The sequence below is a fragment of the Doryrhamphus excisus genome, linkage group LG19 (assembly GCF_037039965.1).
Source record: "Doryrhamphus excisus strain RoL-2023G ecotype Guam linkage group LG19, RoL_Dexc_Guam_v1.1, whole genome shotgun sequence".
In the NCBI taxonomy this organism is placed as follows: Eukaryota; Metazoa; Chordata; class Actinopteri; order Syngnathiformes; family Syngnathidae; genus Doryrhamphus; species Doryrhamphus excisus.
The window spans coordinates 13156306-13169835 of NC_136375.1; the positions used below are offsets into that span (position 1 = coordinate 13156306).

General features: G+C 45.4%; 1 protein-coding gene across 1 annotated transcript; it reads right to left on the bottom strand.

Annotated features, from left to right (window-relative positions):
- Positions 1-3144: 3144 nt before the first annotated feature.
- Positions 3145-12476, bottom strand: dll4 (delta-like 4 (Drosophila)). Its single transcript, XM_058056126.2, has 11 exons — positions 12082-12476; positions 11763-12014; positions 11547-11604; positions 10569-10832; positions 9087-9147; positions 7831-7961; positions 7494-7663; positions 6453-6672; positions 5035-5761; positions 4851-4959; positions 3145-3476 (listed from the first exon to the last, which is right to left on the bottom strand). The coding sequence occupies exons 1-11, from the start codon at positions 12127-12129 to the stop codon at positions 3471-3473; spliced, it is 2046 nt and encodes a 681-aa protein (XP_057912109.2). The 5' UTR covers positions 12130-12476; the 3' UTR covers positions 3145-3470.
- Between the last annotated feature and the right edge of the window lie 1054 nt (positions 12477-13530).

A 13530-nucleotide genomic window follows, 5' to 3' on the forward strand; every position in this document is an offset into this window, starting at 1 on the left:
GCATCTCAACTCGGTCATATAATATAATAACTTTTCCACAACCAAATTTTCTTTTGTGAGGATTGGAATTTTGTGTTTGGAGCTGCATGTCCTTTCTGTCCTCATAACTCGCGGAGCTGATTAGGTCGCTTGTTTTGACGTTGCTTCCTGGAAAATAAGAAAAAACAAAACGCCATGCGTGAGAAAATCTGTATTGTGTGTGTTGTTTTTTTTATTTTCTGCATGTGTATGTGTTTTAATCAGGGCGGAAACAGGAAGTGATGTCACTGGGTCACAAACAGGATGCTGTGATTATAACACAATGAAAATGCCTGACTGTAATGTGCGTGGTGAACCAGGGGTCAAATGGCGGAGCTTTAGCGTGTGTCAGAAGAGAGACATTTGTGCTTTTACGTCATAACCTGCTCTTGGACAGCCAGTCCATTATTCCTACTAGCACTGGTTGCTAGCGTTAGTCGCTAACTAACTAACCGTCGACTGAGCAGCTGCTATGACACGTTATTACTCGGGCTGTCAAAAATAGCTCGTTAGCGGCAGTAACTAATTTAATTCATTAATTACATAAAAGTTTTTGTTGTGCTACTATTCAAGAGGCCAGTCTTGGCCTAGTAGATGTTCAGACGTGTTCTATCATAGCTTGCGTTACATTTTCAGTTCATTTGTTGCTAGGGTATGCTGGAGCCTATCACAAGTTGACTTTGTGCAAGAGACGAAGTACACCATAGACTCGCCAGCCAATCGCAGGGCGCATATAGACAAACAACCATTCACACTTGCATTCGACAATTTAGAGTTGCCAATTAACCTAGCATGTTTTTGGAATCTGGGAGGAAAGCGGAATACCCGGAGAAAACCCACGCATGCTCGGGGAGAACATGCAAACTCCACACAGAGTCCCACGCCCAGGTCTTCCCGATATTCTGCCTGTTCTTTATCTTTTCGCTCATATTTCAAACATAGTTGCAAATGGAGATTAATCATGATGAATTAATTTGAACAACTAATTAATTTGATCATTTGATGGCTCTAGTTATTATATTAAACTTGTTATGAACTCTCTTTCAGTGTTTTTTTCATATTATTAAAGGCGAAAATTAAATTAAAAGGCGAAAAGTGCCTTTTGACCCAAATTGATCGTTTACAACCATAGTAAAGTAAAAAACAATTGATCCCAAAGAATTCTGCCTAGCAACAAGTGGCCATCCAAATGTGCCATGTGCCCATTCAACAAAACCAGTCATTATTTTAAAGTACTGTACATTGTTGGGCTTGATAGTTCAAATAAAAAAAGGCCATGAAACAGTACTTTTCCTGGTATTCTTCCCTCTGTCCCATTAAAAACGCCACACAACACACACACACACACGCAAGCCAACAGGATGCATGTGAGGGGAAAATTCCGGTCCAAACAGTCGGGATGCTGCTGATTAGCGGGTGTTATTTGTCGCGTGAGGTTCATTAATTGGAGGCAGGAGAGGACTTTTGAGGAAGCGGATGTCTTGGATGAAGATTTTTATCACGGGATGACCTCCCACACCCCTGGAAAAAAATGATATCCCCCTTTTTTTGTGCACAATAGAGATGTTGTTGTTCTTTTTATTTTCATGGATTTATGGCACTGCCTCCCATCTGGTCTAAAAAGCCTACCCCCTTTGCCCCTTCCCCTCTGAGGTGACACCCCCAGTGCCAGGCCCCTTTTGTTTGCCCCCGAGTGGGTGGTACAGAAGCGGGTAGTGAAATATCGCTCTTAACCCTGGAGGGGGAGGCCGGCAGTTGGGGAGTGTGCACGTGTGTGTTATTTTATGGCTGGCATATGCTGCTGTTTTTTTTAATGGGCTCCCCTTGCAGCATCTGTTTTTATGGTGACGCGTGTGTGAGCGCATTATGAGAGGTGGGGGGAGGGGGAGGGGGGCTTTACCCCTTCTTCTTTCTTTGCCTCCCTCGTGCTTAAGCTTTGTTTCATCGTTTCCAGCTCAAGGGGGGGCGGTATCCCTGGAAACGGATTTGAATTTCAAGCCAATTTGAGGAGCGGGGGGGCAGGACAGGGTTTGGGCTGAGAGCCAGAGGCGTTTCCAGGAATGACTTAAAGCGGCGATGATGTCCAAAAACATTCAGCTGGGTTTCATCTTCTCAAGCCAGGTCGCATTTGTTCAATTCCAAGTGATCCTCTGCGGAAGAGCAATAAATCAAAACGGCATCTGATCATCATGTGTACCCCTTTTCATAGTTTTTCAAAATAAAAGCTCTTTGAACTCTTCTTTTTCCACAAAAAAAATTTATTCCTCAGAAGTTTGGTCCTTATAAATATGCATTATATACAAAATAATATTATAAAACATATAAAGAGCAATGTGTCGTATTTAAATTAAACTCTGGAAATAATCACTTTAAAAAAGTGGTTGTGTAGATGTGAAATGTGTCGTAGGCAGGCAGTGGTGTGATCTGGTTTGGGTTGCATAGAAACACTTCTATGCATGCTTCTCTTCACAGTCCTTCTCATGGAGGCCCGCTACGCCGCTCCAAGAAAAAAAAAAGATCCCAGTGGGAATTCAGTGTGATGAGGTGAAAAGTCACAATTATGAGATTTATTTATTCAGATTATGTGCCCAGTGCCATGTGATCAATATCATACAGTTTTTATCGCAGAATCTTGACATTGTATCTCATGATTATGACTTTTTATCACATCATTTTCACTTTTTCACTTCATAATTATGACTTTTTTATCACATCATTTTCACTTTATCTCATAATTGTGACTTCTTATCTCATAATTTAGACTTTTTAGTCTCATAATTCAGAATTTTTAGCCCATATTTCCGAATTAGCGTAGGGATATTCTTTTCTTTCAGTGGCGAAACGGGCTTCCATACCTTATTAATTTCGCCCCACTTTTTTTTGTAGTGCAAACAATCCAAGAGGAGACAAGCAAGGGCACAGATGAAGCGACACATCCCACTTTTAAGGCTTCTAGTGAAATTGGGCTGCATGTCGTCTTCATTCTTGCAGACGACGCTTCAGACATTCATTACTCTCAGTGTTTGTGACGTCGGATTGTGGGGCTCCACCCTGAGTTTTTTTTTATTTGCATAGAAGGCGAAGGTGGCAGCAGCGGTTGGGTTTTTTTTTTTTTGGGCAAAGAAGTTGGGTTGGATTTTCCGGAACGGGATCAAAATCTCAGGCAACTTTCACTGATTGGTTGGCTGGTAAGAGTGATTATCACACAAGGCCAGGAAAGGAGCGGCGGTCAATCCACCTTCACCTCCTTCTGACAAGTCCGAGAGATGATAAGTTAATGTTCTCCCACTGCTCAGGCCTTGCAGGCTTCTCATGGGTCCCTCAAGTGTTCCAGAGAGCAGCAGTGGACATGGAAAACCTCTCTAGTCTCTTCTCCTCGGCAATTGTAAACAATCCAGAATGTTGAATTCTGCCTCGATTGTGTGTCTTCTCTTCCTGCGGCGCTCACAGTTTTAAACCTGGAGTTGGGAAAAGGAGAGGACAATGTCAGCAAAAGCATCGGCCTCATTTGTTGTTGACACCATGTGCATGGCAGCTTCACTTCTGGAACTGCGCTTTGGATTCTGGGGTTTCCAGAATCTGAAAGGTTCAAACTTAGTCGTTTTGAATATGGGACCTCAGAAAACGTCACTATGGTTGAGCTGTCCACAAGGAAACTTTTTCAGGTCTAGTATATTTGCGTTGGTCAAGTAGGTGAGCGCGCAGACCTCACAGCTAGGAGACCCGAGTTCAATCCCACCCATGTTCTCCCCGTGCTTGCATGGGTTTTTTCTGGTACTCCGGTTTCCTCCCACATTCCAAAAACATGCTAGGTTAATTGGCGACTCCAAATTGTCCATAGGTATGAATGTGACTGTGAATGGTTGTTTGTTTATATGCGCCCTGTGATTGGCTGGTGACCAGTCCAGGGTGTACCCCGCCTCTCGCCCAAAGACAGCTGGGGTGGCTCCAGCACCCCCCGTGACCCTCGTGAGGATAAGAGGTAGAAAATGAATGAGTCTTACATCCATTCATCCACAAGCTCTGTAAGGCTATTTTTGGAAAACGGGAAATCTGAAAACGCTGGCCTGTCATTGCTGTGTAGGCTAGCAAACGCTGCTTTCCGAAAAAGATGGTCACAGTCACGTGACCAGAAGTGACATGCTGGCAAAATATCTGACTATACTTCCACTGACTTGGCTCATTCCCTGATATTTTGTCATCTTATACTACGAACTGACTGGCAGAAATAATTCCACTTCCTTGTCAGTCGAGATAAGCCTTGGGAAGCAGAAGACGACTGACTTTATCTGCATGCTTTCTTTCTTCAATTGTTTTGATGTCACGTGATTCAGCGCCACATGTGTGTTCAACACAGGACCTTTGGAAAAAAGCCCGGACTGTCAAACCAACGGTCTTGAGGCTGAGGGTTTGAGTTTTTACCAACTTACACTGATCCTGTCCCTTATTTTTTTCAACCTGCCACTTGTACAAGTCAAATGTCCATATTTATTTTCCTGAATTATGTCAACATTCAAGTGTTATTCACTGAGAAACTAAGCAGAATGTCCAAAAAAACCCCAGCAACCCCGAAGTGTGTTCTTCCTTGAGCCCACCCCTCCATGGAAGCAGGAAGTTGGCACAGTCACACACAAGTAGATCTCAGATTCTTGGTATCTTAGGATAGCTACATGCGCTGTAGGGGTTAGCATGGCTGCTAACACGGCACTTTATCAGAACCGGAAAAGATTGGAAGAGCAGTTAAACAGTTTCTATCACCTCTTGTCATGTTAATGCCCCCGACACCTCATACGGAGTGGTATCAGAAGTTGCTAGATGGTACTGTGGCTCACCTCGGTGGCTATGACACACTCCCTCCTTTCCTCGGCTATGACAAATACCGACTGGTACATGGAGTCTCTGGGGGAGCATATTGTGGATATCCTACACTCCGGCTTTTCACTGCGGACACAAATCATGCGGCGTTAGCGCAAACAGGAAGCACAACCGTGCAAATGATTCAGGATTCATTCTTACCTGCACACTCTACTCAAGGGTCTCTTCTCTTCTAAACACTTGTCATAAATAAGACTTTTGTCCTCCTGTGACTTCTCGTCCTTAAACTCCTTTGTTTTCGAGCTGTAAGGGTCCAAATGATAGTTTTTATAGATAAAGTTCGATTTCTCTGAGTCACAGTCCACCTCCAGACTCATTTTCTGGTTGGTGTTTTTCAACTGCGACGCCGGGATCAGGTTGTCCCTCTGAGCGCCGGACACGTTGTTCATGGTCTCTGTGTCGTCGTGCTGCCTACGGCCCTGCCTGTAGATGTGCCTCAAGGCCAAGCCCACCATGCACAGCAGCACCAGCAGCGCCACCAGCCCCACGGCCAGGGAGACCGCCGCCCACTGGAAGCCGTCTTGAATCTCTCCCACTTGTGAAGTCACGGCGGCAAAGAACTCGCAGCTCGGACCGGTGAAACCAGACGGACAGATGCAGGTCCCTGGAGTTTTGCCGGGCCCGCCGGTACAGACACCACCGTTAAGGCAAGGATGAAGGGGGCACTCGTTCAGGACTTTGTCGCAGTTACGTCCGCTGTAGCCTGCCGCGCAGGCGCAAGTGTAGTCGTTGATTCGGTCCAGACAGGTGCCGCCATTGATGCACGGGTTGCCGGCGCATTCGTTGATGTTGATCTCACAGCGCTGGCCTGTAAATCCTGCACGGCAGCTGCATACACGCATGCCACCATGGATCAGGCACTGACCACCTACAGAGGGGCGGAAGAGTCCTGTTAACACGGCCCTTACGCCAACCTTGTTAGAAACCAAGTCCCTCAAGGTACGTTACTAAGCTACCCCATAGGACTTATTGTCAGACTCTAGGGTAAGTGTTTTTCTTTTCCGAGGCCAAGAAGGTAAGGCCCTTTCGCAGGTACCTCCCACCTTACACGATTCCAGTGATGCCGAACTCAGCATCTCTGTCGCAGGAAACCCCAAAGGTGTTTGAGACTCAGGACTCTCAAGTTCTTCCACACCAAATTCTACACTAAAAATATGAAATTAAGTAATGGAGAATTCGGAGGGAACTAAGCGATCTAGTCCAACCCCTGCTGACTGATTATTACTGATTAGAGTATCCATGTAGTGTTGACTTGTCAACATCCCAAATTCTACTAAGAGGAGGTCTCAATTCACACATCTGCATCCAATGAGCAGCACAGCTACAAAGCCGTGATTGTTATTCCCACAAAGAACATTTCCACCCGAATCAAACAAGATATTTGTCCCACGCTTTCATCAACAACCATCCGCCCCGAGCTGCGGTGACATTTACAAGCTTCAGCTCCGAGCTGTCGACTGTTTATACGGAGGACAATGGACACCCAGTTCCCAGCAATTCCTGTTGTTCCGCACAACTTCCAGTTGGGGGAGGGTGTCGGGGTGGGAGGAAGGTCGTACCATTAGCGCAGGGAAGCGACGTGCACTTGTCCACTCTCTTCTCACAGTTGAGTCCGGTGTAGCCGCGGGGACACTCGCACATGTAGCTCCGCCCGTTGTCTTTCTCCCAGCACTTGCCGTCGTGGAAGCAGGGCGAATCGTCGCACGTCAGGAGGCTGTGCTCGCAGTGTGAGCCCTCAAAGCCATCTAGACACGTGCACATGTAGCCGCTCTCCAGATTCTGGGGGGAACACAGACGGAATTTTAGCTTTAGACTTCCACATTAAGACTTAGACATACTTTTACAAACACAGCATGTAAACCTGTAGTTCTGCCAGCGGAGGAATTCAGGTTTTTGTTTGTTTTGGTAGCGCAGGGTTTGTTCCAAGCTTCGGTCTTGATTACTTCTTAACCATGATTAAGAATTCTGTTACTGATCTAAACGAGGCTTGTGTGGTCCCTGGTGGAAGTCTGCCAGGGTTTTATGTTCCAGTTTGGTAGCCCGTTTTGAAACAAATCATGTTTCAGTTGACTGAAAGGGTCTGGAGGTTTTTGACTAGTGAAACCTTGAACTTACTGCAGTACATTTTGTGTGAACCTGACGTTTGATGAACTTTCTTCAAGGCTTGCAAGCCCAGAGTCGTAGTGACTCAGCTTGTCTTCCTCACTGTCAGGTGCTACGGTTTTGAATTTGCAGAATGTCTGTGTGGAGTTTGCATGATTTTCCCGGGTGTTTTCTCCGGGTAGTCCGGATTTTTCCCACATTCCAAAACCATCCAGGTTAGGCTAATTGGAGAATCTAGTCAGTTGGTGTAAATGTCTCTGTATGATGGACTCCACCTCTCACTGGAAGTCAGTTAGGATAGGCTCCAGCTCACCAGCAGCCCTAATCTCTCTGCAAATGACTGGAAATGACTTTTTCCTGGCTTGTGATGAGCTAAAACGTCGTTATGGCTAACGGTTACTTGACCACCTCTTGTTGTGACGTACATGTCCAAGGTATTTTTGACCCGCTAAGGACGAACGTGTTTGCAGGAAGCTGAAATGAATGAAAAAACTTACCGTGCAGATCCCTCCGTTCCTGCAGGGGTTGCTGTCGCACTCCTGCATCTCCAGCTCGCAGTTGACCCCCGTGAACCCTGGCAGGCACGTGCACGTGTAGCTTCCCTGGCCCGTGTTCATACAGGTGGCGCCGTTGACACAGGGATGGTGATGCGTGCAGAAGTTCAAGTCTAATAAGACACAGGAGAGAGGAGTGAGTGGAAAGAACGTTATCCGCCCCGGATGTGTGTCATCCAGTGAGGGGACACTCGGGGCGGAAACCCAATTGAGCTAATGTACTGCAGACTCTGGCAACATGAGAGGGGTTTTGGAAAGTGGACCACTGCACTGCTCTTACCTTGGTCACAAAATAGGCCTCCCCAGCCCTCCTCACAGTTGCACTGCCACGGTAGCTGGCAGGTGCCGTGCTTGCAGGCCGGGTACTTCTTGCACTCGTCACAGAAGGTGCCCTGCCAGCCTTCTCTGCACCTGTAGGGGGCGACAAAACATACTGATCTCCCACTCGTATGCACTACAACTAGTTCACTATTTGACTTTTGAGCAGATTTTTAGTGTAATAATGATTTATTTGTGTGTGTGTTCAAAACCATTAGGCACACCTGCAAAATCTAACATGATACAAGAGTTTTGCTAAGTTCTAAATGCCAGACAACTAATCAAACCCTCAAGGCTGAATATTTGATATTTGATAGTTTGAAGTGTTATAGTCCAATATTCTAATCAGTTATTCATCACTAACAGCTCCAAGTGTGGCAAAAATAGAAACAGGTGACACCGACATCCCCCAATTCCCAATCTAAATTTCTCATCAGAACTCCCAGCGCGGGCCAAGATGTTATGCTATTATGGTCTGTAGGACGCTGCTTTGCTGAGTGTGCGGAGACGTGGGAGCGGCTTAATGATGGCATCCAAAAGGGTTTTAACCTCATTCTGTTGCTTGGGGAATGATGGATTTGCGTCTCTCAAAAAGAGGGCAAAAATATGATCCGGGTAAGAATTTGTCTCAGCGTATGCCACACAGACAGGGAATTTACTGATGATCGTAGCTTGTTTTTATTACGAAAGGTCGGAGAAGTAGGTGACGGTAAGACTACAGTAACACTTGCTGCATTGAGCTTGTGATGAGGTTGTTTACTTGAATCCCAAAACAACATGAAGTACCGTGGCACCAAACTGTTTCATTTAGAAAAACGACACAATAAATAAAAGTCCTGCTTTTTTTCACCAAGCTTGCAATGTCACACTTTGTTCAGCTGCCATTGAACACACCATTGTTGTATGTTAATCAATCATCTTAGACATGACCATCCATTAGTGATGAGCACATGTATATTTTATACTTGAAAATGTGTTTAATAAGTGTGTGGGGAATATTTTTAGGGCTTCAACCTGGATTGTGTTGCGAGTGAACAATGGCAGGAGGGTTTTGGGGGTTGGGGGGTGGGGGCATATGTCAAAATGACATTTTTATGGGTGTGTTAATCACTTGAGGAGTTTGGCCTTACGGTGGTGGGTTAGGAAGATGACGCATTGCTCTTGCACTGGACCTCATAATAACCGTACCTAATAATATGACCCCTTTCAAATACTTACACGCACTCGCCAGGCTTGGAGCAATTGCCGTTCCTCTCGCTGCAGCCTTCCAGGCAGATTGCTGCAGGGTACATAGACACACAAACAAATGAAAATACATCTCTTGTTGCTTCTAGTAGTAAGAATAATAGCAACTTGTTAGAGGTCAAACTTGATGTTTTTATAAATAACTTCGCTCCACCGCCGCCCGTTACGGCGGGGAGGGGGAGTTGTTTGTGCTGATGGGGCGGACTCGCTGGGCTCAAACATTACAGCAGCGGCTGACGGTAAAGCAGCCAGTTTAGCCTGCAACAGATGCTCGCTCTCAATAGCAGACAGCTGTCACTATTGTTGTTTTTGTCGCTCCGCCGCCGCCGCCATATTTGCAGCTGCTGCTGCAAGCGCCACGCGCCCGCTTGCTCGGTGGCGCGTGGCGGGATAATAGCAGCGTGATTAACCTCGCCGTGTGCGGCACGCACGCGCGAGCCTCTCCCCAGGCGGATTAGGTTACAGCGCACGCGCGGCCCAGTACTGTGGTAAATAATAGAGGAGTATCAGGTAAAGCACACCTGTCTATGCTAAATGTCCGACATGCTCGGAAGCTACTCTAGCAGCCCCCAAACACTCCCAGTCTGGCTTATTTCCCCCGCAGTCACTCATGAAGTATGATTCTCCTAATTGCAGCACGTCACGCCATATGTTTGGAATTTTGGTCGAAATAGAAACGTGCCAATTTCTCTCTGGCCACCAAACGGCATGGCTGACAGATCCATTGTCGCCCGCGGTGTTCCTACCCAGCACATGGTTGCCATTAGTCTCTGGGCGCCACTCTTTGATTAATTTGTTGTCACATTGGGGGTGGCCTGCAAATGTTATCGGGCCTCCTGGTTGGCCCGTTCCCACCTTTTCCGGTGTACATTTTGAATACGTACAATCGCTTCAATATACAACAGAAAGCAGTTGTGTTGCTGTCCCAGGAAACCAAGTATCTTTATGTGATGTTTCCTTTTCACCGTGACAAATGGGTATTCGTTTGGACGCTAATCTTTGGAAGCTAGCTCCTTCATAAAGCAACTACAACTTAATAAAATAGTTTTTTTTCTGCATGCAGTCTAATCTCTGGATACGACCTCCTGTGATGTCTCTTTATCGCAAGTTTCCGCCATCTTTCTGGCTGTCAGCAGGCTTCCTCGTTGGCCCATTCCGACAAAGACAATGTGCCGGTTTACGATTTAGATAAGTAGTTCCAACTTGGCGTGAAGGCAGAATTAGACCATAACCCAGGTTTGTCAAAAAGGGAAAATGTCTTTGTTTGTAGAAATAACTTACACAAAAGTCAATCACCGTCACTCTGTCCGTAAATAAACCACCATTGTGGTCTTGGCAATGAAAATAGTCGGACATGTTAGCATCTTTGTTCTACAACAGCACCACGGCAAGTCCACCATAAGACCAAGCGACAACAAAGCCCCAGTAGAAACCCAAAAACAGCTGATGCCTTACGTTCATCGCAGTATTTCCCCTTCCAGCCAGGAAGGCAGGACAGCTGTCCGTCCCTGGTGCAGGTGTAGTGTCCGAATCGGTCGTCCCTGGCCGTGCATTTCTTGGAACAGCTCTCGCCGTAGTAGCTGTCGTTGCAGACGAAGCGATAGGAATACCTCAGCTCGGTCTGCTCAGCCGTCTGCGTGTCCTGACACCAGTCGGTGCCGACGCTCAGTTGTCTTTGGATGGCGAAAAAGCTTATTAAAAAGTCCTGGTTTTCGGTATCTGGAAGGGGAGAGAAGGCAGAATGAGTTACAGTTCTGTTAGAGACATTGTCTGAGGTTTGGGTGGTGGTTTTGGGACTCCAAGGTGACCATGTCTAGCTTTTCCAGAACCAAATCAGAATGAACTGTACCCTTAAAGGTACAATGACTTCCTTTCTTCCCATGTGAGCGTATTATAAATTTTGGCGTTTTCAAACGTCGCCTCATTCCACTTGACTAATCTGCCCGGTGGCAAGCTGCATCCCTTATCACATCCTATACAGCCCAGATGAAAGATAAACTCAGGTTTGAAATTTCCTCTTTCTCTTCCGTCGGCAAAAACATTCCCAGGCCCCCGGTCCCGTCTTCCAGAAGGGCGGAACAGAGTAAGGTGTAAAATACAGGAAGATGCAGTCAGGGCTTCTTGGCAGCCGCTGCGTATTCTCACCAAAGCCCACGGATCGTTCCCACGCCAAAAATAAACCGCAGGAAGTTCAATTGTGTTGAGAAGAAGAATGAAGAAGGTGTCTGCGAGTTCATAACAAAGAGGGCCGAATAAGGTGTCAACATGTGTTCAAAGTATGGAGGAGATTCCAAAAAAAGTGCTTTAGAAATGTAGCAATGTTGCTTTTAGCTGTTTTAAACCGATTACATCTTGAAAGGTAAACTTGAGTTTTGCATGGAGAGTGTGCACTTGGGGCGCCCTCCTGTGGCGAAAGTCGAACACTGCACTTACCTACAGGTAGATTTCCATGAGGAGAGTGCCAGGCTTCAATTATTAAAGAAAAGGAGCCCTGAAGGGAGAAACCAAAAAGGAAGAGTGGATCTTTTCACCTCATATAGAACATATCATTTGCATTTTTCATAATTGAATGAGTTGCTTCAAAGATAAAGCAATAAACAGCGTGCAGCGTGTTTAATGGTTAGAACAGAACCCCTCCACAAATCTTACCGGCCATCCAAAGTTAAAGGGGATCTGGATGGGTCCGGGCGGCGTGCCACTGAAGGAGTTGGAGCCCAGCACCGGCGTCCTGGTACTCCCAAAAATGCAATCCCCCGGCGAGACCACGGCCTGGTAGTTCTTCAGACAAATCCTGAAATAAGTCCTGCAGCTGGTGGGCTTGCACGCGCTCCCGTTGGCCAGCAGACCCCTGTGGTTCCGAAACTCGTGGAGGTGCAGCTCAAAAACCCCCGAGCAAAAAACCTACAAGATAGGCAATGAAAATGTTAGAGCCCCCAAAAAACAAGCCAGTCCCGTCCTTCACTCATACCTGTGCTATGGTGCTGAATGCGAGGGTGAAGGTGAACCACGCTGCCATCCTTCCTCAGCAGAATGACCCCCCCTTCCCCAAAAAGACGTACAATTCCAAATGTGAGATGAATGAAATCAGAGAATTAAAAAAAAAAGAGGGGATAAATCCTTCCGAATTCCCACTCCCGCAGCTCCCGGATCTCCCAAAAGTTATCCAAATGTGACCCAATATCCAACCACAAGCAGCTTGGCCCCCCCTCCGCCTCCTGCAGCCCCCCCTCGCATGGCACTGTACTCCACAAACGTGCACGTCTCCGCTGCAGCGTGTACGCGCGGCGTCTTGTAGTAGTAGGAGTTGTTGTGATGTTTTTTTTTTTTTTTTTGCGCAGAGGTCCACGGTGCGTCCACGGAGCCCTCCTCCTCTTCATTGGAGCCACGGCTCGTGAGCCTCCCTCATTTATAGACTTTCACCAGCCGCCTCATTACGTAAACTGCCAATCACCACGGCCCGGGACCACGCCCACTTTCCTATTTTTTTTTTAAGTACTCACCCCCCTCCTCCTCATCCTCCTCCCCCCCTCCCTGTACGACCCAACAACAAACATCCAGATGAATACGTGCACGCTGCGTCATTTATTAGCCAGCACCAACATCTGATGACTTCTTTTTTGGCGCACACGCTGCTCAGTATGTGCAAAGATTGGCGGACAATGAGGGCTGTCTAATTAGTGCAAATATTTAGCCATGTCACGTGCCTCATTGGAGGGGGGGGGCAATGATTTAATTGTATGATATTTAATGAAGCCATAGAACCTATGAATATGATTTATTTTGGTTTGCATTGGATTATTCTTTGTTAATGAAAGGTATTAAATGACCTTCCTTTTAATTAAGTTGAAGCAAGCATTAAGTTGTTTGACTAATTGCATTTATACGTTCATGTATTACATTTAATTAAATCAGGATTTCATGTCATTATTCATAAAAAATACTCTAATATAAATATGTGCATTTTTATTTCAATATATCGATATATTATGTATAATTGTCAATATATTAAATATATATAATTTGTGTAGAACATAAGGATAAATATACAGTAATTATATAATATTAAATATATTATTCACATTATAATATATTACTAGAAATACAGTTTAACTGACTTTTCAATCAATATCAGCTGATTTAATGAATTATATTGAAATGTAGTTCTGAAAATAATAATCGCTTATTTAAATGACAAATGTATATAATAAATAAATATTTGATAGAATACATCTAAATTAGCTTGAATTTGAACTGCCTTTTAGAGTCGAACCAAATACTAAACACTTTTTAAAAGCTATGTATCAATTAATTAGTATCATTTGTACTGCAACTGCATATTAATAATAATAATGTTAATAACACATATATTAATCATTTTAAATATTCCTACTTGTTATTAATAATTATGCTTATTCAT